The 26,232-nt window shown below is 43.2% G+C and overlaps 1 protein-coding gene across 1 annotated transcript in view; it reads right to left on the reverse strand.

The window, feature by feature from the left end:
- Positions 1–26,232, reverse strand: part of LOC145349291 (RPA-related protein RADX-like) — a gene marked incomplete at its 3' end in the record, with an annotated part of 68,117 nt that overhangs the window by 11,664 nt on the left and 30,221 nt on the right. Inside the window, exons 8-11 of the mRNA XM_080197798.1 lie at positions 22,292–22,297; positions 14,711–14,833; positions 5,924–6,031; positions 3,370–3,537 (exon numbers count right to left, since the gene is read on the reverse strand). Coding sequence (XP_080053924.1) covers positions 3,370–3,537; positions 5,924–6,031; positions 14,711–14,833; positions 22,292–22,297 — 405 coding nt within the window. The remainder of the gene's footprint in view (positions 1–3,369; positions 3,538–5,923; positions 6,032–14,710; positions 14,834–22,291; positions 22,298–26,232) is intronic.

Genomic DNA, 26,232 nt, shown 5'->3' on the forward strand with positions numbered 1-26,232 from the left:
GTTTATTAACATAGAATCATTACATTACCTGTTATTCCAGGGCAATAATTTTCCGTTCCTGTTCACGTTGGGTTGGTTTAGTGACAGGAGCAGAAAATATCACAAGGAGTCCAAAGTCGGCTTTATGTTGGAGTGAAAGCTCAAAATCGTTCCCAACCCCATGAGTGGTGGCTGTGTTTCCCACTGTCTAACGTTGGGATCATCATTATAAATCATTACCAGGCCCATACATGACAGCATTTGGGACTCACTAATTGCATGTAAATCATGTCATTAATATTAAACATAACATTATTTAATATTAACATTAAAATTGGTCCTTCTTGGGCACAAAGCCAATTCCACCAGCAAATCAATGCCGGTAAATTTGTGAGAGGCGAGAAACCATGCATGATCCTGATTTTTCGCCTTTTGCCCAAGCTTACTGGCTCACCTCACCAACTGGCCAGGACAACTGTTCTATAGTTGCATTGGTTTTAATTTTCCAAAACTCTAGATTCGGGGAATTTCCCATTTGGTGGGAAGATAGCAAATGTGACTCCATTATTTAAAAATGAATTGAGAAAGAAAATGGAAAACTATAGGCCATTTAACTTAATATTAGAAAGTTATTATTAAAGAAGTTATAGCAGGGTATTTGGATAAGTTCAAGGTAATCAGGCAGAGTCAATATGGTTTTGTAGAAGGGAAATCATGTTGAGCAAAGTTATTAGAGTTCTTTGAGGAAGCAAAATGTGCTGTGGATAAAGGGGAATCAGTTATGTACTATATTTAGATTTCCACAAGGCATCTGACCAAGTGCCACATTAAAGCTCGCTGCAGAAAATAAAAGATCATAGTATAGGGGGTGACATATTGGCATGGACAGAAATGTGGCTAGCTAAAAAGCAGAGCTTAAGCATAAATAGGTCATTTTTAGGTTGGCATGATGTAAAGAATGTTGTACCGTAAGGATCAGTGCTGGGACCTTAGTTGTTTATGGATGAAGGGATCGAAAGGATGGTTGCTAAATTTGCTGATGACATAAGGATAGGTAGGAAAGTAAGTTGTGAAGAGAACGTAAGGAGGCTAAGAAAATATAAATAAAAAGGTTAAGTGTGTGTGTATAGATCTGGCAAATGGAGTATAATGTGGGGAAATGTGTAATTATTTGTTTTGGCAGCAAGAATGAAAAAGAAGCACATTAGATAAATGGTGAGAGATTGCAGGGCTCTGAGGTGCAGTGTGTCCTAGTGTATAAATCATAGAAGGCCAGCATGCAGTACAGCAAGTAATTAGAAAAGCTCACAGAATGTTTTCATTTATTGCAAGGAAGATTGAATATAAGAGTGAGGAGTTACACTTCAATTGTACAAGCACTAGGAAGACCACACATGGAGTAGTTGTGAAGAGTAGTGTACAATGTTGGTCACCATATTAAGGGAAGGATATAAATGCATTGGAAACAGTTCAGAGAAAGTTTACCAGACTAATACCTGCAATGTCTTATGCAGAAAGGTCAGACAGGCTAAGCCTTTTTTTTTGCTGGACTTTAGAAAAACAAGAGGCAACTTGATTGAACATACAAGGTCCTGAAAGATCCTGACAGGGTGAATGTAGGCGGGATATTTCCTCTTGTGGGAGAATCAAGAAATAGGGATCACTTTAAAAATAAGGAGCTCATCCATTTAAAACAGAGATGAGGCAAGATTTTTCTTCCCTCTTGAGTGTCATGAGTCTTTAGAACTCCCTCAATGAAAAGGTGCAGGAGGCAGGGGCCAGAACCTTCTCAGATATCAGCAAAGGCCAATGGGAAAAGCAGCATTAAAGCTGCCAACAGTAATTGCAGCTTTCTCCCCCATATAGTCCAGGACTTAGAAAACAAAACTTGCAGTCATGGGATCCATGACATTTCATGGTGGGTGACCTCAGATTCGCCCATCTCACCATCAAATCACACACTGGAAGATCTGGACACTATTTTTAAAGGCCACCCAACACACAGTGAGCAAACCAGGAAACAATCGTCACCGAGGTGCATTTCCTGGTACTACTCTGGCATCAAGCTGGCACTATCCTGGCATAACTGTCTCCCTTTGAGTACTGCACTCAGCTCCAAAATCTCAGGTGGCATGGTGGCACAGTGGTTAGCAGAGATCTGTGTGGAGTTTGCACATTCTACCCGTCTGTGTGGGCTTCCTCTGGGTGCTCCAGTTTCCTCCCACAGTCCAAAGATGTGCAGGTTAGGTGGATTGGCCATGCTAAATTGCCCCTTAGTGTCAGGGGGACTAGCTAGGTAAATACATGGGGTGTGGGGATAGAGCCTAGGTGGGATTGTAGTCAGTGCAGACTTGATGGGCTGAATGGCCTCCTCCTGCACTATAGGATTCTACGACTCTCTTCTGGAAGTATTGTTTGTCAGATGCACACCTCCTGAGACCAGTTACGCTTCATGCCATTCTGATATCACACCGCTGCGGATTTTTTTTTGAAGTGGGGGGATGATTTTGGCTTATTGGCCTGATAATTATGTGATTGGTTCTTACAATCAGGTTCCTGACAATTAATGACAGGGAATGCAGCCCATCACTGATGAGGGCAAAGCCAATTGCTTCCAGGTTCAATGTCATCATGAAACCCACTCTGACCTTTGAAATTTATTAGTGTCTTAAGTAGGCATTTCTCATGATATTTTCTGTTCCCGTCGCCAAACCCTCCCAATGCAAACAGGGAACAGAAAATCCCAGTAGAGTCTTTGAATATTTTTAAGGCAGAGATGGATAGATTCTTGGTAAGCAAGTGGACAATAGATTATCAGGGTATGGGGGATGCAAATCTGAAGTTACCATCAGATTGACCATGATCCCATTCAGTGGCCGTTCGTTTGGATGGGTATTAGGAGTTGAATAGAAATTCAGGAGGGGTGTAGGCCAGTCTGGAAGAAGGGGGGAATGGTTGGATGAAGAGGGACAGTTGGAGATGGAATCAAGTTATCAAGAGAGTCAAAAGGGTAGTTGGGGGTCAGGAGGATAATTTGAGAGGGCTAATGGGTGGTCAAGGGTCCAGCAGGGGAAGGGGCTGGGTTGAATCAGTACCATAGTCCCCCAGGAGTTAGAAATGGTTTGAATTCTTTTAACTTCTCCTTTGTAACTATTCTGCTCTATGAATTGGAGACATTTAAAGACTCTGATTTAAATTGGAGCACCATATAGTTCCAATTGCAAGGTGATTGTCCATTGAAAGTTTAAACATCATAGGCAATTCCCATATAGTCTTTGCCTGGGTGTCCCCCAGTACATCTTCTGCACAATTTCTGGGGTACTTATCCCTGGGGAACAAAATATCTAGTCTAACTAATGCTATTCTACAGCATCAGCTTTCAAACTTTACCTTCCATATTTTGACTGTAGGCCTGAAAGCTTGAAGGCAAGGGAGGAAACGAATAATATCCTCCAACCACAGATTTTTTCTGAAAATCTCTCTCATTTTGTGCTTTTGCCCACTGAATAAATCTTTTGACTGTAGTGTCAGTTGTGTATGATCTTCCCTTGTGATAGCCTGCATCCAATATTTTTCACAAATTATTTAAAGTGACATTTGGAATTGAAAAATCAAATGAACATACATGACCTTAAAAAAAAATTCAACCTTTGGTTTTAATTTGCATCTGAATAATTTTTCAATACTAGACAGATTTTGGTAGTTACATTTTAAATTGACTTGCTATGAATGTTGGAGTAAAGGACATTAAATTGATTTATTATTTGACAGAATATAAATGATAGATATAACGAATAATACTGTGTACACCGAAGCAATATTCCTTCTGTGATTATTCAATCACACTCTTGCTTTCATCAAAGATGGACACCAATATGTGACATTTAAAAATGAACTTCAAGGTAATTAAGATAATTCATTAGAATGCAGCTGAAACTAACAATCAGATAGGAAAACAATGTGATCAGACTAAGCAATGATCCTGAATATAAGACATGAGTGTGTCACAAAGGACTGACGTGATACAAGATGAGCAAAACTGTGTTGTTGGGGGTTGTAATAATCTTATCAAAACCAGTCTTCTATCACCATCTCCCTTTATTTACAATGTGCTCAAAATGCCACTCACTGACTACAATATACAGGTCAGCCGTAAAGTTTTTTTTGACAGCCGGCCTGAGTGGAACCAGCTGGTTATAAACAACCTGCTGCTCCTTCCCTATTGGGCAAGCCTCCACTTGTCTAACAGTGGAGCCTGTATTCCATGGTTTATTGACGATCCCTCATGCCCATCATAACAGGGGTGATGTCCTAAAGCATAAGGACCATAGGATTGGCTAGAAGTGAAAGTGAATTAATGACTGTTCCTGTTTATTTCTCTTCAGAAGTTAAATTTCTGGTGATCCTTTTGAGATAGCATTTCCATTCAGATGATTACAATAGGGTATGGTTAATATTTAATTCATTTAATATTTCTTGCATTATGTTCCAACATCACAAACACTTGTGTGGAATGTTACATGTAAAAGTTGGTGTTTGAATTTGGAGATATTTTAAGTGATGGTGATGCTGATCTTCATAAAATCGGAGATAAAGAAAGCTGTTTGAAATATAAAATATAAACATTCCCAACTAAAGACCACAAGAAAGATAGATACTTGATATCTCCATCTTCACAGTAATACATGTCATGATGTCCTTTCTAAATGTTCCTTTGCCATGATAAGATCACAAGAAGGGGACACACGAAGAAGAATGTTATGGACAGGAGGGGGATTAATTTAAATAGCCCTGATTTTGCCTTTCATTGCCCAACCATAAACAGAAAGGTGTTTTTAATTTCTGATTCTCCCCTTTATAGTCTGCTCAGAATTCAGGGACACCTCAGATGGCAGCATGGAGTCTCATGGGCTCTCTCTGATAACTGCTCTTGAATTAAAAATGTCCAGATCTCTAAGGGTCATATTAGCTATTGTTATTTTCTGAAAAGTGGTAGAAATGACTCTACACAACTCGTTTCAAATTTGTGAAGGAATCGCACATACTTGAGGGCCTCTGAATGTGTTTCCAGGTTAGGGAGATGAGGGATGCTGCCTTCCCTTGCAGCGGTGAGTGTCTGCTCTCCCTCTCCTTTTGAGCTGTTAACTCTATTTCTAATTTTCAGAGCTGAAATTCTCTTTCCTTTTCTTGAGCTTCCCTCTTTTTCCCCTCTCCTGAAATTCCAGCTGCAATTCAAGCTTTTTGAATTCAGTAGGGGCTTCAGAGTCATGATTGAGGTCTTCATCTAATTGCTTTACTGGTGATGTGTGATCCAGGCACTTTTGCATGTGGAAGACATGGGTCTCCAAAACTTCCATGCCTAAATTCTCTTGATGAACAAACATTTCAGCATCAAACAATGCCATTTTCTTAATGTTAGAACAAGGATTTTTAGGGCCCATCTATCTCAGGCACAAATACCGTTATGGTCACTAAATCTTGCCAGAGGGAGTTACATAAGGATGAGATCTTAGTTAACCAAGTTAACTGGCTGATTTTATGATGAATTAATGCACAGAAATTCTTAAAAGGAAATTCTTAATTAAAAAATTGCATAATTAACATAACATCCACATGGCAGTTACATAATAAATAGAAATTGAGAAGGTACCATGGGAATTTGTATATAAATGTTAAGGCCTATACATGAAAAATAAAACATTGCAAGGTCATACTGATGGATGCACAACCATTTTGTGAAATATTGCTGGCATTTCTGCAATAATATAATAACTCCATTATGCCTTTAAACGTAAATACTCTGGCACCAGGCATCTACTGTATTCACATTATAAAGGCATATTGCCCTAACACACTTGTAAAACACATATCTTGCTATCAAGTACTATCATTCCAATAAATACAATCAAACCAAACAATGTGACAGTTTTATCTGACTGTTTACCTGTGATATAAATTTGAGTCTCACTAGATGATGTCAAATACACAATGCTGCATCCATTATGGAATCTGTTCTTGACAACCCTCATCTGAGTACACACTAAGAAAGTCACTAAAAGAACAATCACAAAATAAACAAATGATATAAACCGTAGGTCTATTTTAGAATGAACATGCAAGACATAAACATTGAAGAAACTGCAGTCCCAAGTTTCAAATTATAGAAAGAGTTTTCGATCCCTTCAAGTCACAAACTATTAGATTACTCCAGTTTGAATGTCATATAAGCAGTTTACTTCCAACTGCTTTTAGATATTATATATTGCCTTTTTAAATTGCTTTATTACTGTACAAATACTCTAAAGTGAAATTACATTTAGGAGTTTATAAATGTACTGTGGCCTGGAGTTCTCACTCGACTTCTGGTTTATGAAAGCAACTCTCCCAACATAAGTAGTGCACAAGACTGTAGAATTTTAAACTCAAATTGCTCTGGCTTCCACAATCTCTTGTAACAGTTTTAAAAATATTACACAAGAAATCAACCAAGCACACAAAACTAACCACACTCCAGGTTGTTTAAAAAGATGTGTTTTTTAGATAGTGCCTTTCATGACCACCAGACATTTCAAAGTGTTTTACAGGCAACTAAGTACTTTTTGAAGTGTAGTTACTGTTATCATGTAGGAACTGCACCAGGCAATTTGTACACAGAAACTACCACAAACAGGTGATGGACAGATGAATATTACTGAAGGGACGGAATAGTGAGTGGATTAGGCTTGTAGGTGTCATAATGGCTGAAATTTTGTACTTAATGTTAGAGAATGTAAGGCAATTTGACATCTTATATTTTTGTCAGCTTCAAGACATTTTTAATATCTCTTATATTTCTGTATGTAAAATGTAATTCGGATGTGGTGTGGACCAGTGTGTGTGGAGCTCATTGGGTGGTAGGAACATGGAGTCTTGAGTTGTGTATGTAGATAATATGGCCTATCCATTTCAATTGCCTGTTGGTATGCCTATCCTGCTAATGGATTTGCAGGGGCAACATTGATGATATCTCTCCAGGCATTTAAAGTGTCTGCTGTACATTATCCATGTCTCTGATGGGGACAGTGGTTGCTCTGTAGACCATGAGCTTGGTGTTGGGTTTGCGGTCTTGGTCTTCAAAGAATCTGTTCCTCAGGCATCCAAAGACTACACTGGTGCACTGGAGTCGATGCCAGATTTCATCATCAATGTCTGCTCGTGCTGCGAGGAGGCTCCTGGGAAATGATCCATGTCCAATATCCAGGGTTTGCTAATGATCTTGATCGTCCAGAATGGGAGCAGGGGCGGGGGCTCACTGTTGTGTGGCAGAAGCAGATTGAAAGAGAACAAATCATCTTGATCCTGGGGAACTTCCAAACAGAAGAAAGAGGAACATGGAGTGAAGAGGACATCCAGATAGACAGAGAAGAATAACCCTGTACGATCACACAAAAATGGAGTATGGGAATAAAGCAGATTTCCTGACATTAGCAGGATTGAGCATTTTGCACACTAGGACCCAGATTCCTGCCATGACAGAGAACCTGTCCATTATCATGAAAATCCCAGAAATAGTCAGAACTCCAAAGTCCCTCCCCTAAATACAGCATTTTTTATTTTCACGGAACTGGAGTCAAATCAAGCCAGAGGTTTCACATGCATACTTCAAGGAGGCAGCTAATCATTTAACTCATCAGCTGCATTCACTGAAGTGGGATTTTGGTAGGTCAGGAGTGTGAAACCTAGAGTGTGCAGATTAGACCAGGTAAGAGGAATTCTGAACGTGGTGGATTTGTTTGGATAGCCAAGGTACCCTCTGGATCTGGTCCCAGGATACCTTTGGAGGAGACATTGGTTAGCATGGATGGGACATTTGGAATCTGTGAGCGTTGAGGAGTGAGAGCTCAAGGGCTGTTTTTGTTTTATTCTTTTTCCTATTTAGTTTAACAGTGCCCAAACATAAAGGTAGGCCTTCTGCCAAACTTACCTCCACACCTAACAGCCTCCACAATTTTTCTGGGTTTTGCAGGTCCAATGTACAACTAGTCCATCCTACACGCTGTCCCACCCAGAAGGACAGTTCAATCAGCAAGTGGCCAATTTTAAAGGGGGGGTTCACAGAGCTGGGAATTCTCTTGTCTGCACACTCAATCTGGGAGCGAAAATCTGGACTTAAGTATTCCAAACCAACAAAAAGCACAGAGGGAAATGGCGCAGGATCAGGAATCCATAAGAAAGTTGGATTTCCCCCCGAAAAATGGTTTGGCCGCTCATGCACTGAAATGCAGCTCCACAACCAAAAATTCTGCCCAACATGTTCAGGAAAAATGGGGATAGAAATAGCAGAGATGTAGTAGTATTGAGTAAACAGAGTATTGGAGTGCTGGGAAGAGAAATAGTCCTCTGTCATGGCAGAAATTAGGAACCTAGTGTGCCAAATGCACAATCATGAATAGAGCTGTTTCACTTTCCATCAGGTTGATACTTTCCAGGTGAGCCTATCAGCAACAAAAGCAGGGAGAAATCAGACTTGAGTGGCTGAACTGCTTCACTGCATTTTTCAAACAACAGGCCAGTCAGTCAGTTGTGACTACACAGGAAAACCTGGAAAATCAGTTTAATTTGATAGTCAATAGATCTTGCATTCTTTTGCCAAAATCTCACCTTGGATTCAAGAGGAGAAAATTCTGTTTTGTTGCAAAAATTGACAGGAGGGAATGTTTTGAAACTCATTCATTTTGGGGGCCTCTGAGTTTGGGCCCTGTCCAGAGCACTGTGTGCTTCATTGTATATTCGTCCCTGCATTTCATCCCCATTTCTTGCCTTCTTCTTAGGTCTTGAAACTCTGGGGTGGGAGAAAGAGAGATGCTGTTCCTACATCAGTTAAAGACTCCTCTGTGGCACTGTTGATTAAATGCTGGGAACCTGATTCTAGAGAAAGGCCCATTGCTGTCCTCAGATTGGCTTGGCTGGTACAAGATCCAGATGGCCTTCCAAATCAGAGGCAGTGCGGGTGTCTCACAATCTCCCTAGATGGCAGGCAAGATCCATGTTATCAAAAGAAGATTCAGTTTACTATTTTTCTTGATCTTTTTTAATGACCTAGACTTGAATGTGCAGAACACATTTTCAAACTTTGTAAATGACCCAAAACGTCTGAGTATTGTGAACTGTGAAGATGATAGTCATGGACATCAAGAACAGAGGTTGCTGGAATGGGTGGACTCAGATAAAATTTAATACAGAGATGTGTGAAATGATTCACTTTGGGCAGAAAAATGAGGAAAGGATATATAAAAAACACAATTTTAAAGGTATCTGCCGTACAGTAAATTTCCAGACATTCATGCAGAAGCAGAAGGATCAGGGATATAAGTTCACAAATAAGATCACAAGACCATAAGAAACAGGAAAAGGAGTAGGCCATTCGGCTCTTCAAGTCTGTTCTTCCGTTCAATAGGATCATGCTTGATCAAACAATCTTCATGTCGATTTATCCATATTTTCCCATAATATGAATTTGCCGGTGTTGGACTTGGGTAAGCACAGTAAGAAGTCTCACAACACCTGGTTAAAGTCCAACAGGTTTATTTGGCAGCGCTAGCTTTCAGAGCCTCAAGCTCCTTCATCAGGTGAGTGAGGACTTGTGTTCATAAACAGGGCATATAAAGACACAAACTCAATTTACAAGATAATGGTTAGAATTTGAGTCTTAACAAGTAGTCAAGTCTTAAAGGTACAGACAATGTGAGTGGGGAAAGGGCCAAGCACAGGTTAAAAAGATGTATATTGTCTCCAGCCAGGACAGTTAGTGAGATTTTGCAAGCCCAGGCAAGTTATGGGGGTTACAGCTAGGGTGACATGAACCCAAGATCCCTGTTGAGGCCATCCTCATGTGCGCGGAACTTGGCTATCAGTTTCTGCTCAGCGATTCTGCGTTGTTGTGCATCGTGAAGGCCGCCTTGGAGAATGCTTACCCGAAGATCAGAGGCTGAATGCCCATGACTGCTGAAGTGTTCCCCAATTGGAAGGGAACACTCCTGCCTGGAGATTATCGAGCAATGTTCATTCATTCATTGTCGTACCATCTGCATGGTCTCCCCGCTGTACCATGCCTCGGGACATCCTTTCCTGCAGCGTATCAGATAGACAACGTTGGCCAAGTCGCAAGAGTATGCACCATGTACCTGGTGTACAGTGTTCTCACGTGAGATGATGGCATCCTTTTTGTCGCTGACCTAGCACATCTTGCAGAGGTTGCTATGGCAGGGTTCTGTGGTGTCGTGGTCACTGTTCTCCTGAAGGCTGGGTAGTTTGCTGCGGACAATGGTCTCTTTGAGGTTGCGTGGTTGTTTGAAGGCAAGAAGTGGGGGAATGGGGATGGCCTTGGCAAGATGTTCGTCTTCATCAATGACATGTTGAAGGCTCTGGAGAAGATCTCCGCTCCGGGGAAGTACTGGATGACAAAGGGCACTCTGTCGTTTGTATCCATGTTTGTCTTCTGGGGAGGTCGGTGTGGTTTTCACTGTGGCACGTCGGAACTGTTGATCAATGAGTCGAGCGCCATATCCTGTTCTTATGAGTCTGTAGGTGTCTGTTGTGATCCTACTCATCTGAGCAGATCCTGTGATCACTGGATCTGCTCAGATGAGGAGAACTGCAACATACACCTGCAGACACAGGATCTGCTCAGATAAGGAAGATTGCAACAGATACCTACAGACACAGGATCTGCTCAGATGAGGAGGATCGCAACAGACAACTACAGAAGCACTTCACTATACCGCAAGCCCACGGATAACTTCACGATGCTCCACTTCTCCAGCTTCCACCCTAAACACGTGTATAGAAACAAGCCTTCTGTATACACAGGATCTGCTCAGATGAGGAGGATCGCAACAGACACCTACAGACAGTGAAAGATGCCCTCATAAGAACAGGATATGGTGCTCAACAGTTCCAACATGCCACAGCGAAAAACTGCATCAATCTCCTCGGAAGACAAACATGGGGCACGGCGGACAGAATACCCTCTTCTTCCAATACTTCCCCAGAGCGGAGAAGCTACAACATCTTCTCTGGAGCCTTCGACATGTCATCAATGAAGACGAACATCTTGCCAAGGCCATCCCCACATCCCTACTTCTTGCCTTCAAACAACCGCACGACCTCAAACAGACCACTGTCCGCAGCAAACTGCCCAACCTTCAGAACAGTGACCACGACATCACACAACCCTGCCACAGCAATCTCTGCAAAACATACCGGATCATTGATACAGATGTCATCATCTCATGTGAGAACACCATCCACCAAGTACACAGTACATATGCTTGCAACTCAGCTAATGTTGTCTACCTGATACGCTGCAGGAAAGGATGTCCCAAGGCATGGTACATTGGGGAGACAATGCAGACGCTACAACAATGGATGAATGAGCGCCGCTTGACAATCACCAGATAGGAATGTTCCTTTCTAGTCGGGGAACACTTCAGCAGTCACGGGCATTTAGCCTCTCATCTTTGGATAAGCATTCTCCAAGGCAACCTTCATGACATACGACAACGCAGAATTGCTGAGTAGAAACTGACAGCCGAGTTCCGCACACATGAGGATGGCCTCAACCGGGATCTTGGGTTCATGTCACACTATCTGTAACCCCCACAACTTGCCTGGGCTTGCAAAATCTCACTAACTGTCCTGGCTGGAGACAATATACATCTTTGACCTGTACTTGGCCCTCTCTCCACTCGCAATGTCTGTACCTTTACGACTTGATTACTTATAGAGAATCACATTCCAATCAGTATCTTGTAAATTGAGTTTGTGTCTTTATATGCCCTGTTTGTGAACACAAGTCCTCACTCACCTGAAGTAGGAGCCTGAGGCTCTGAAAGCTAGTGCTGCCAAATAAACCTGTTGGACTTTAACCTGGTGTTGTGAGACTTCTTACTGTGCTTTCCCCATCACCCTGGACTCCCTTACTGATCAAGAATCTACCTCAGCCTTAAATATACGCAAGGACTCTGCCTCTACAGCTCTCTGTGGCAAGGAATTCCAAAGACTCACAACCCTCAAGGAAGAAATTTCTCCTCATTTCACTCTTAAATTGATGCCCCTTTATTCTGAGAGTATGTCCTCTGGTTCTAGACTCTTCCATGAAGGGAAGCATCCTCTCAGCATTTACCATGTCAAGCCCCTTAAGAATCCTATATGTTTCAATGAGATCACCTCTCATTCCTCTAAGTTCCAATGTGTCTAAACGTGTTTAACCTTTCCTCATAAGACAATCCGTCCTTACTGGGGATCATTCTAGTGAACCTTCTCTGAGCTGCTTCCAATGAAATTATATCTTTCCTTAAATAAGGGGACCAAAACTGCTCACAGTGCTCCAGAGGTGGTCTTACCAATACTTTGTACAGTTGCAGCAAGACTGCCCTACTCTTATACTCCAGTCCCCTTAAAATAAGGTCCAACATTCCATTGGCCTTCCTGATTACTTGTTGCGTCTGTGTGCACTAGTTTTGTGTTTAGTGCACAGAAGTCCCCAAGCCCCTTCATGTTGTGACTGTCTGCATGGGGGCAGAAAGATGGATCCGATGGCTCTCTACTTGAGATTGATTGGGGGGAGGGGTCCACTGCCACTCTGCCTGAGATCAGTGGGGGATGAGGGGATCCACTGCCACTCTGCCTGTGATCAGTGAAGGAGAAAGGGAGCCCGCTGCCACTCTGCCTGAGATTGGTGGGGGGAAGGGGAAGGGGCCCACAATCGGTCTGAGTGGCAGGGTGGTGGGGGGATAAGGGGGTCAGTAATATTGGGGAGGAGGGGCAATATCTGTAGGGGTCAGGGGGAAGCATTATCCAGCCCAGAAGGGATGTGGCAAGGGAGCAGCAATCTATCAATTTTTTTTCTGCACGTGTAGTTGGAGGCACCGATCGGAGCTGGGTTTCGGGCACGTAAAGCCTCGCCCACAGATTTCTGCAGCGCGATTCAGAATCGCTGATATTTTTGCAGATAGAATGCATATGGAAGCGCTTAAGAAGGAGTCTAAAAATCAGATCTGAAACACTCCCAGCTTCAAGTCTGGCCAGCAGTTAGAATCAAAATGGTAAAATAGGGCCTCTTATCCCCACTTGCTGTCTCCTGCACATGAGTCAATACTCTATCCAGGCCAATATATTCCAACATATTGAACTCTATCTTATAACTTAATCTTTTGTGAGGTACCTTGTTGAACACCTTCTAGAAGCCCAAATACAACACATCTACTGGTTCCACTCTATCTTTCATGAAGCCATGCTGACTCTGCTTAATAAGATCATGATTTTCCAAATGTGTTTTTACTTCATTAATAATTTACTCCAGCATCTTCCAACAATAGATGTTAGGCTAATCAGCCTATAGTTACTGCTTTTGCCTCCCTCCCTCTTTTTGACTAGGGGTGTCACATTGGCAGTTTTCCAACTTTCCAGTATATTTGAATGTGGCAATGCAGATTGAGAAGATGATTAATAAGACATATGAGATCCTAAGTTTTACAAAGGCATACCTACAAAACAAGGAAATTATGGTGAATGTTTATAAAACACTGGTTCAGCCTCAATCTGAGTATTACGTCCAATTCTGGGCATTTTTACAAAGGATGTGAAAGTATGAGAGCAGGTGCAGAAAAAAATATGAGAAGAGTTACAGGTATGAGGGACTTTGGTTACCTGAATAGATTGAAGAAGTTAGAGCTGCATTCTACTGAGAAGAAACGGGTTGAGAGGACATTTGATAAGTGTTCAAAATCATGTTAGTAAAGGACAGAGTACATAGGGAGAAATTGTTCAACTGGTGAAGGACACCGATTTAATTTGAACAGCAAAAGAACCAAAGATGACATTAAGAAAATGTTTTTCTTTACACAGCTTGTGGTTCATCTGGAATTGCTTGAGAATATAGTGTAGGCATTCTTGATTGTGGTTTTCAAAAGTGAACTGCATAACTTTCTGAAGTGAAATAATTTGAAGGGCTACAGGGAAAAGTCAAAGCAATTGGAACTGGCTGAGTTGCTTTTGCAGAGAGCTGGCATGAGCACAATGGACCAATGCCTCCTTCTGTGCTGTAACCATTTTACTATTCTATACAGCACTTTAAATATATTCCAGGCAGCTTTGCAGAAGTGCACTGCTGGCAGACAATGTTCCAGAGGTGGGCTTTGTGATGAAGAAGATATGGGATTAGAAACTTTGCTGTGGGCCGAATGGACCTGAAAATTGCAAATAGTGTGGAAAGAGTCAAACTGGGAAGGATGGCACTAATTAGGAAGATCTCAACATATGTAAGGGCCATGGAGAATGAAGAGTCTAGTGAGTGCATGTATTAAGGATACTTTTTTTCAAGTGAGGGGTTCATAAAGACAATTTTGTAAGCAAAGGGGCAGCATCTTGAAGAGGGAAGCATTATTGGCAGCCATGGGAACATATGAAAGGTTTAACAAATAATAATGAAGTGGCTTTAAAAAGTTAATGAAATAAATGAGGAACTTATGCCCCAAGTAACTTAAGTTAACTCTCAGCAGAAGAAAACTCTGATATCAGCAGTAGAAGGAAAGAAATTAAGTGGTGTCCCTGGTTTGAAACCAATATATCTTGAGAAGCATCATATAACTATTTGTCAAAACTGCATTGGTCCTGGGAATTTATCCTGTATGGTTACAGTACAACAAAGTAGAAAAATTAATTTGGGATATACTCTTTCAATGTTCATTACCTGGATGAAGTTGATTATAAATTTCTGGTTGGGAAGTACAATAAAGTTCCAAAATAAATGGCTTTGCGCTGGTTTCATCCACCATCTCAACAAACCGTCGAACCCAAAAATCATCACCATCTTCTACATATATTAGAAAAGAAAACAAATGATTAGAAACTTCAGTCAGTACTTCCAGAAGAAACAGAATATTATTCGCAGAACATCCGTCAAAAGATATCAGTCTTTCACATACTGCACAAGTGTAGAAAATGCATGAAAAGGCATAATATTAAAGATGGACAGTACTATGCCATGTAAAGCTCCAAACACTGTGCCAATTTATTTTGGCTTGCGACTAATCTCAAAGTAAGCAAATGATTATCGCTAATGAAAACTATACCTCTGCAAAGAACGATGGCTAGGATTACAATGTCTGAAAATGCACGTTGTTTGAAAAATGAAGAAAATTCTTCAGTTTGCATTCTGAACACACTGTAAGAAGATCTGATTTCAGAAGATGAAGATTTTGTATCGTATAGGAATAGAATTGTTTAGGTAAAGGTATCTTCTGTGTTAGAATTAACACAGAAGATTCAACGTTCAATGTATCAAGATTAATCAACATGCAGATAGAACCTGGCTGAAAGATACTGGTTGAGTAACCCTTCACTTATACCTTGGTCTTCCTTTGATTAATATGGCAACAGTGTAGAATGTATCCATGTAAAGTATGAAATTGGCTATTTGCCGTTTGTCACTCGTTTGACCTAGGCTCTTGCCCCACTGAAAAGATATAGCTTATTAATGCCGTATAGTTATCTTTGACTACTTAGAATCATAGAATCCCTACAATGCAGAAAGAGGCCACTGTCCATCGAGTCTGCACCAAGCACAATCCCACCCATGCTCTACCCCCATATCCCTGCATATTTTACCCGCCAATCCCTCTAATCTCAGGACACATGGGGGCATTTTTTTTAGCATGGCCAAACAAACCTAACCTGCACATCTTTGGACTGTGGGAGGAAACCAGAGCACCCAGAGGAAACCCAATTAGACACAAGCAGAATGTACAAACTCCACACAGACAGTGAACCAAGCCGGGAATTGAACCCAGGTCCCTGGAGCTGTGAAGCAGCAGTGCTAACCACTGTGCTACCATGCCACCCATTACATGGCAGAAGCTAAATCCCAGATATGAGCTATGTGGCAAAAAGAAATTATGCAACAATAATTTATTGATCCAAATAAAGCAATTTCAGGCATATACTCTGGAGGTCTTATTGATAGTAAAAAGTCTCACAACACCAGGTTAAAATCCAACAAGTTTATTTGATAGTAAACCCACAAGCTTTCGGAACGCTGCTCCTTCGTCAGGTGAGTGGAAAGTTCTCGACTGCAAAGTTAGAATGGCAAATCAAATAGAAGTGAACCATATTTAAAGTTACAATAATTAGGTTTGCAGTTTTAATGTCCTGCCAAATGTCATGTTAAAAATGTAAATTTTCAGTTATACATTTGAAGAATCCTGTGAAAGATTCTTTCACAAATATTTCTGAAAACTTAAACAGAGATTCCAATACAAAGCAGTGAAAACTTAATTGGCAAAAATTTTCAAAAATTTCAATTTACATAAAAATGTTTAAAGGATGACTACCTGACAACCCATTTGCAAGTACGTGACTGAATCAACTGCGACGTGAACCTGAATACAAGAAATCATAGAAACCTTACAGTACAGAAAGAGGCCCTTCGGCCCATTGAGTCTGCACTTATCACAATCCCACCCAGCCCCACCCCCACACATTTATCCCTCCAACCTACGCATCTCAGGACACTTAGGGCAATTTTTAACATGGCCAATCAACCTAACCCCCACATCTTTGGACTGTGAAAGGAAAATGGAGCAGGCATTAAATTGAACAGCCCCTAAAGTGGGGCTGGAATTGCAATTGAAATAATGAAAGATGATGGTAACCTCAGTCCTAAAACCTTTTCTCATCTTTCATCCAATAATCTCTTCTAATTTACAAGCCACAAATGATGTAACTATGCAGCGCTTAGTTTCTGTTTCTTTAATGCAGACAACATGGTGTCATCATGCTGTCTGTTCACTTTCAAGATTTTTGAATGCAGCCAGCATTGAACATGCTGTTTACTGCATGCATACATCAGCAGGAGACCTAAAATTGATACTTGATAGCACTATTAAAAGCTACCCGGCATAGCATGGAGGTGCATTGTATAATTGGAGAATGCGCTGAGAATGTTCTGTTTGCTTAACCTCATTTCATGCACTTAGCTCTGTTGCAAGCCTCACATCCCCAACTTCCAGTTTGTGCACACTGACAGCATTTCAACCAATGACAACTACACCAGCCAAACAGATAAAGAACAAAGAACAAAAACAGCCCGGGAAACAGGCCCTTCGGCCCAACGAGCGCACTGCCATTTTAACACCACCAGTCCCCCCTCCACCCATGACCCTTATCTATTGTTTTATGGCAATCCACATTGAGGGAAACTAATTTAGGGACAATTTATTACTTCCAATCAGCCTAATAGCACATCTTTGGGGTGTGGGAGGAAACTGGAGCACCCGGAGAAAACCCACGCAAGCACAGGGAGAATGCGCAAACTCCCACAGACACTAGCCCAAATCCATGTGTCTGCACAGCAAACAGTGATAGTCGCTGAGCTGTCATGTTGCCCAGCAACTGGTCCAGTTTAAGCACACACTAGCGACATGAAGCACTAGGCCAATCTCGAACATTCAAGAGCAGCCCAAGTACGACCCATCGCGTGTATGCCCCTCGTTGGACAACAAGGCGGACCAACTTAAAACCTGTGAATTAAAAGAGAAAAAACATTATTATCACACCATATCCTTTTACATTACCAGGGACGTCCCGCTGCTAATGAACTTTCTTTAAAACAATCTCCTATATCCTCCCAGCTCCAACCCACTCATGTGCCTAAGTTACTTTTAAACAACTCCAGCGTGCCTGCCTCCACCATCTTACTTGGCAGAGCATTCCATACCCCCACCACCCTCTGTGCGAAAAACCTCCCTCTAATATCTGTGTTATACCTCTCCCCACCTCACCTTAAGCCCGTTTCCCCTCGTAGTGTGTCTCTAACATAGGAAATAGCTTACCTCTGTTTATCTATACCCTTCATAATCTTATATACCTCTATTAGATCCCCCCTCAGTCGCTGTCTTTCAAGGGAAAACAGCCCCAGTTTGCTCAATCTTTCCTCATTACCCAGTCCTTCCATACCAGGCAACATCCTGGTAAACCTCCTCTGCACTCTCTCCAGTCTCCATGTCCTTCCGGTAGTAAGGCGACCGGAACTGGACGCAGTACTCTAAATGCGGCCTAACCAATGTTCTATACAACTGCAACATTAGACTCCAGCTCTTATATTCTATACCCCTTCCTATAAAGGCTAACATACCATAGGCTTTCTTCACAACCTTCTCCACTTGTACTGCCACCTTCAAAGACTTGTGCACTTGCACCCCCAGGTCTCGTTGCGTTTCTATACTCCTTATGGGCTTACCCTTTATCATATAATTCCCCCCTAGATTATTCCGGCCAAAATGCATCACCTCACATTTATCCGGATTAAACTCCATTTGCCATATATCTGCCCAATATACCAGCCTATCAATATCCCATTGTATTGCCAGACACTGCTCCTCACTGCCCGCCAATCCAGCCATCTTGGTGTCATCAGCAAACTTGCTGATCACACCACTTACTCTCTCTTCCAAGTCATTTATATACACTACAAAGAGAAGTCCCACTACTGAGCCCTGTGGCACACCACTAATGACAGACCTCCAGCTGGAAAAGGACCCCTCCACTACTACTCTCTGTCTCCTCTTAGCAAGCCAGTTCTCCACCCATCTAGATACCTGGCCTCGTATCCCATGAGCCTTAATCTTTTCAACCAACCTACCATGAGGGACTTTGTCAAACGCCTTACTGAAATCCATATAGACGACATCAATGGCTCGTCCTTCATCGACCGTTTTTGTCACCTCCTCAAAAAATTCTACCAGATTCGTAAGGCAAGACTTCCCCTTTATAAAGCCATGCTACGTATCCTTAATCAGATCGCAACGCTCTAAGTGCTCATACATCCTATCCCTAAGAATCCTCTCCATCAACTTGCCTACCACTGACGTCAAACTCACCGGCCTATAGTTACCCGGGTTATCCCTCCTACCCTTTTTAAACAACGGTACCACGTTCGCTATCCTCCAGTCCTCTGGGGCCTCACCTGTGTCCAAAGAAGAGACAAAGATTTGCGTCAAGAGGCCCAGCAATTTCATCTCTTGCCTCCCTAAGCAGCCTGGGATAAATGCCATCAGGCCCCAGAGATTTATCAGTTTTAATGCTACCTAAAAGCCCTAACACTTCTTCCCTCGTAATCGATAGTTCCTTCAATTGGTCTACAGCTCCCTCAATGACCGTACCAGACATCAAGCCCCTCTCCTTTGTGAATACCGACACAAAGTATTCATTCAGGATCTCCCCCATTCCCTCAGACTCTAAGTACAATTCCCCTCGTCTGTCCCTGAGGGGTCCGATTTTTCCCCTAGGCACCCTTTTGCTCCTAACATAGGAGTAAAACGCCTTTGGATTTTCCTTAATCCTACCAGCCAAAGCCATTTCATGCCCCCTTTTTGCTCTCCTAACTTCCCTTTTGAGATCCCTCCTACTCTCTCTGTACTCCTCCAACGCTCTCTCCGTACTCCTCCAACGCTCTCTCCGTTCCCAGTTGCTTAGACCTGACATACGCCTCTTGTTTCTTCCTGACCAGGTCCCTCTATATCTCTAGTGATCCATGGCTCTCTAATCCTACCTTTCCCATCCTTCCTCCTAACCGGCACATGCCTTTCCTGCACCCATTTCAGTTTTCCCTTGAAAGACTCCCACATGCCTAACGTGGACTTGCCCTCCAACAGCCTATCCCAGTCTGTATCCCTAAGCTCCTGCCTAATCCGGCTGTATCTAGCCCTCCCCTTAGGACAGCACTCATCTTTTTCCATTCGTATCCTAAAGTAGACAGAGTTGTGGTCACTATTAGCCACATGTTCACCTACTGCAACCTCAACCACCTGGCCCAGCTCATTGCCCAGAACTAAATCTAGTATAGCCCCCTCTCTAGTCGGGCTATCTACATACTGCTCCAAGGACCCTTCCAATCCACATCTTACGAATTCCTCCCTGTCCGAACCCCCAGCTCTAGGCACCTTCCAACCCACCCCAGGGAGATTAAAATCTCCCACTACAACAACCCTGTTCTTCCTACACTTATCCAAAATGTCTCTACATATACCCTCTTCCACTGCCCATGGGCTGTCGGGCGGCCTGTAGTACACCCCTAGCATAGTAATGGCTCCCTTCCTATTCCTCAACTCCACCCACAGAGACTCAATTTCCAACCCGTCTACGTTATCCTTCGTCTGCACCGCTGTTATGTGCTCCCTAACTAAGAGCGCCACTCCCCCTCCTCTTTTCAACCCTCCCCTGTCATGCCTAAAACACTTATACCCAGGAATATTTAGCTGCCAGTCCTGTCCTTCCTTTAACCATGTCTCTGTCACTGCCACCACATCTAAATTCCTCGCAAACATCAAGGCCTTAACTTCATCCGTCTTACCCGTCACACTCCTCACATTAAAACAGATGCACTGAAGACCCTCAGGCCCACTCTGATCCTCCTTCTCCTGGGAGATTTTCCTCTCATCTAGACTTACCCTGTCACCCAACTCACTCCCACTCCCAGTGCCTACTGAGCTATCTGTCTCCTCCCCACCCCCCCTCCATATTAGTTTAAACCCTGCCAAAACACTCCAGCTAACCTCCCAGCTAAAATATGTGTACCCTTCCCATTTAAATGTTCCCATCCCACTTGTACAAGTGCCCTTCCCTCACAAAGACTTCCCAATGGTCTACAAAACTAAAACCCTCTATCCTGCACCAATCCCTCAGCCACGCATTCAGCTGTAGGATCTCATTATTTTTATCCCTGCTATTACTGGGCCCTGGCAGCAGCCCAGAGAACGCCACCCTGGAGGCCCTGCACTTCAGCCTGGCCCCCAACTCCCTGAACTGCCTACATATAACCCCCCTACTCTTCCTTCCTACGTCCTTCTCTCCTACACAACATTTGCTGCCAAATTTTCTTCTTTCAGGAGAAACGTGCAAAATTGAAGGCAGTAAGAATGATCGGAGGGGAAGAAGCACAACTGTATGCTCTAATCCCTAAAGAGACAACGCAGGCTATTACCAAAGGTCCATTGCTAAAGCTATGGCCAGCAGCATTGCTAAAACTATCGAGGACGTTGATGTCCTTGGTCCTAAACCTTCTTTTCATATCCCCATTCCCTTTTGTCCAACAATCTCCTGATTTACAAGCCACAAATGGTGTAGCTATGTGGCTTCTATCTTCTCTCCTGCCCCTTAGCACCTCCTTTTTCATGTATCTTAATGTTTTCAAAAACACAAGTAGTATGTATGCCCTGGTCAGTCAATGGATGAACTTCAGGAAGAGTAGCAATGGTGGCACACCAGGACTTGATTTCACACAGCCACCAGCTTAGGTATTGAAATTGTGCATATATTACAGTGTGGCATAGAGAGGCAGGACCTGCATTTGGTGAGATGCACAAGTCCTCCATCACTTGGATAAGTAGCAAGGATATTGCAAGTGCCATCTCTCCAGAAGGCAAAGTTACAAATGACTTCTGTTCCATGGGCTCAGATAAGTACTTTGACGGAGCAGGCTACAGAATATGGTTTATTGGTATGCACAGCAAAATGCTTAAACAATATGCGAATCAAGGGTTATGGGAATAAGGTGGCAAATTGCAGTTGACGATCGTGGCATCAGATCAGTCATGATCTCATGGAATGGCTGTACAGACTCGATGGGCCGAAAGTCTACTACTGCACTTACGTCTTATATAGCTTTGGAAGTCTGCCAGAAAATCCATGTTTTCAATGTCAAGGAGCACACAGTGTTCCAGCACTAACTTCACACACACCGAGAATCATTGCCGAAGTTCCTCACATGGACTGTATCTCCAGGTTTGAAGTCTCTATCTGGTCTTTGATCATCATAACCCCTTTTCTGGGCTTCTTTAATTTGACATTGCCAGGCAAATTTGGAAACATTGGGCCAAACTTAGTCCAAAGGCGTTGGCCTATCAATAGCTCTGGCGGGGCTATTCCCATCGTCATATGCGTCATATAGTGAAAAAGGAAACGTGCAAGCTTTGTTTGCAGCAAACTTATAGTTTGTTTTTTCATGCCAATTTTGAATGTCTGGACTGCCTTCTCAGCCAGGAGAGAGGCAGAATGGATGCTTCTTACTCTGTTCATACTCATGAACGTCTGAAACTTCCTGCGAGTAAACAGGGTCCTGTGGTCAGGCGTGTGAACTAAATAGTTGATGAAGTTTCTCTACGGTATTACAAGAGGTGGTAGAGGCCATCCAGTGCATGTTGATCCATTTTGAATGGGCGTTGATGAGAATTAAAAACATGGAGCCCATAAATGGCCCTGTGAAGTTTGCATCTACTCGCACCTAAGGTCTCCTCAGCCATTCCCAAGGGTGCAAAGAGGCTGCTGCTTGGGGCCTTCAGGTTTTTCTGGCAAGTTTTGCACCACTAGACCAGTCTTTTGATATCACAGTCAATGCCAGGCCACCAGACATAGCTCCTTGTGAGCATTTTCATCTTAGCAATTTCTGGGTGGTCATTGTGCAATTCTTGAAGTATCGGTCTCTTGACTGGATGCAGGTCAACCGCCCAGGCTCCCAACAAGGTGATGTCATCTTTTATACTCAACTCCTGATACTTAGAGAGATAAGGTTTCAAATCCTCCATAGGCCACCCTTGAGGTCCACTCAGGACAACATGACTTAGGTTCACCAATGTAGGGTCCATGCCTGAATTTGCTTGGTGGTGGCAGTGTACATGAAGTTCAGAGTCACTGCAACTTCAGCCACCTTCTGAGGAGAAGGTAGGTTGTTGGGTAGTGGCAGGTGGCTCAAGGCAACCATGTTGACTATATGTCTCCCTGGACAATGTTCTAAGTTGTATTCATAAGCAGTGCCCAGAGTTGGATCTGGGCTGATGCGATGGGAGGAATCACCTTGGCTTCCTTGAAGAGGCCCAACAGAGATTTGCAATCAATTACTCAGGTTAAATGCCAAAATTTTTTCACCATGAACATAATTGCCAAACTTTCTTTTTTGATCTGAGCATACTTCCTCGCTGCATTCACTAGGGTTTATGATGCATACGTCCTATCATCCCAATCGTGCAAAAATACCATTCCTATCCCATAGAAGAAGGTGTTGCATGTTACAAAGAGTGGCTTCAGGGCATCATAATGGACTAATTGTTTGATGTTTGCAAAGGTTTTCTCTTGTGGCATTTGCCACAATCATTTCTGACTCTTTTTAAACAGTAACTGGAGGGCTGCCAGCAGGGTCGCCAAGTTTAGTCTGAATTTTCCCTCATAATTTATGAAACCTAAGAAAGACTTCAACTCTGTTGTATTCCTTGGAGTGAGCCCCTTTCGTGTCCTTCACCTGGGATTCCACAGAATGTAATCCATTCTTGTCAACTCTGCACCCAAGGGACATTTCATTGTTGACCTAGAATATACATTTTTACCTTTTTAATTGGACACTGTCAGAATAAAGCCACATGAGCTCCTCAAAACTCTCCAAAAGTTTCTTTATAGTATCTCCTTAGACTAAGAAGTCATCCAAATAGACTGCCACTCTAGGCACCCCTTGAAAGTTGTTCTCCAACACCATTTTAAAAATGGCGCAAACCAGACATTCCAAAGGTCAAATCAGTGTATTTGTACTGTCCTTTGTATTTATGGCGACATAGTTCCTGGATGATACCTCAAGTTCCAGTTGGAGGGGAGTTATGTATCGAGTCGGAGGGAATGGGGGAGATCCTGAATGAATACTTTGCGTCGGTATTCACGAAGGAGAGGGGGTCGGTGTCGTGTAGTGTCTTGGAGGGAGCTGTAGATCAGTGGCAGGAAATATCCATTACGAGGGAGGAAGTGCTAAGGCTTTTAGGTAGCATAAAAATGGATAAAGCTCCGGGGCCTGATGGTATTTATCCCAGGCTGCTTAGGGAGGTGAAAGATGAAATTGCTGGGCCTCTGATGCAAATCTTTGTCTCTTCTTTGGACACAGGTGAGGTCCCAGAAGACTGGAGGGTAGCTACTGTCGTACTGCTGTTTAAAAAAGGTAGTAGGGATAACCCTGGAAATTATAGACCAGCGAGTTTGACATCGGTGGTAGGAAAATTATTGGAAAAAATTCTTAGGGGTAGGATGTATGAGCATTTGGAGCGTTGCGATCTGATTAGGGATACGCAACATGGTTTTGTTAGGGGGAGGTCTTGCCTTACGGATCTGGTAGAATTCTTTGAGGAGGTGACAAAAACGGTTGACGATGGGCGAGCCTTTGACGTCATCTATATGGATTTCAGTAAGGCATTTGACAAAGTCCCTCATGGTAGGCTGGTAGAAAAGGTTAAGGCACATGGGATACAAAGACAGGTAGCTAGGTGGATTGAAAACTGGCTGGGCAATAGGAGACAGAGCGTAGTTGTCAAGGGGACCTTTTCGGGCTGGAGGCCAGTCACCAGTGGTGTGCCACAGGGCTCAGTACTGGGACCTCTCCTCTTTGTAGTATATATAAACGACTTGGAAGAGAGCGTACGTGGTGTGATCAGCAAGTTTGCAGATGACACCAAGATGGCAGGATTGGCGGATACCGAGGAGGAATGTCAGGTGACACAGCAGGATATAGATAGGTTGGTATATTGGGCAGATAGAATTTAATCCTGACAAATGCGAGGTGATGCATTTTGGAAGGAATAATGCAGAGAGGAGCTACGTGATAAAAGGTAGGCCGATTAGGAGTATAGAAATACAGAGGGACCTGGGAGTGCAGGTTCACAAGTCTCTGAAGGTGGCGACACAAGTAGAGAAGGTTGTGAGGAAAGCTTATGGAATGCTAGCCTTTATAGGAAGGGGTATAGAGTATAGGAGCTGCCGTCAAATGCTTCAGTTGTACAGAACATTGGTTAGACCGCATTTGGAGTACTGCGTCCAGTTCTGGTCACCTTACTACCGGAAGGATGTGGAGACTCTGGAGAGAGTGCAGAGGAGGTTTACCAGGATGTTGCCTGGCATGGAAGGACTGAGTTACGAGGAAAGGTTGGAGAAACTGGGACTCTTCTCCTTGGAAAGACGGAGATTAAGGGGGGACATGATAGAGGTATATAAAATACTGAAGGGAATAGATAGAGTCAATAGTGGTAGGCTGTTCCCTAGATTGGGGACAATTACCAGAGGTCACGATCTAAGGGTGAGGGGGGAGAAGTATAATTTGGATATGAGAGGAAGGGTTTTCACGCAGAGGGTCGTGGGGGTCTGGAACGCGCTACCGAGTAGGGTGGTGGAGGCAGGCACGTTGGACTTGTTTAAGGTTTACTTAGATAGATACACAAGCGAAACAAGGATAGAGGGTTATAGTAGAGGGTATTAAATAGGGTCAAAGCCTCGGGACGACACCGGAAATGTAGAATTACATGTTAACGTTTTTGTCTTTTTATTCCGCAGGTGTCGGTCCACCTTGTTGTCAAACGAGGGGCATGCACACGGTGGGTCGTGCGTGGGCTGCTCTTGGAGGTTCCGGGAGTGGCCCAGTACTTCGTGTCGGTGTGTGTGCTTAATCCTGGACCAGTAGACGGGCGCCGCAACAGCTCAGTGACGAGCACTGCTAGCTGTGCAGATACATGGATTTGGGCCTGTGTCTGTGGGAGTTTGCGCATTCTCCCTGTGGTTGCGTGGGTTTCCTCCGGGCGCTCCGGTTTCCTCCCACACCCCAAAGATGTGCTCTTAGGCTGGCTGGTATACCAAATTGACACTAATCTCCCCTGAATCTGGCTACATTAGGGGTTCCACTCACATACACACAGGGCAGGGTAGGTGTAGGAGGATGTGGCGGCGCGGGCTCGTTGGGCCGAAGGGCCTGTTTCCCGTGCTGGGTTGTTCTTTGTAGGTGTGGCTCAAGTCTAATTTGGAAAATATATGACCCCCCCAACCAGTTTTGCATATAAGTGGCACACGGCATCTTTCTAAGCAGGAGATTCTGTTGACCATCAACTTATAATCCCCACAGAGAGGGGCTGAATTGTCAGGTTTTAAAGCTGGGACTACTGGTGTGGCCCATTCAGCAAATTGTACTGGGTGTGTAATGCTAAGTTCTTCCAGATGTTCCAAACTGGCCTCTGCTTTGGCATCCTATCAATATCAATATATGCAAGACTGGGCAGAGAAGTGGCAGATGGAGTTCAACCCAGATAAGTGTGTGGTGGTTCATTTTGGCAGGTCAAATATGATGACAGATTATAATATTAAAGGTAAGACTCTTGGCAGTGTGGAAAATCAGAAGGATCTTGGGGTCCAGGTTCATAGGAT

This window comes from Carcharhinus amblyrhynchos, chromosome 10 (assembly GCF_965287045.1).
Source record: "Carcharhinus amblyrhynchos chromosome 10, sCarAmb.v2.hapA, whole genome shotgun sequence".
NCBI lineage: Eukaryota > Metazoa > Chordata > Chondrichthyes > Carcharhiniformes > Carcharhinidae > Carcharhinus > Carcharhinus amblyrhynchos.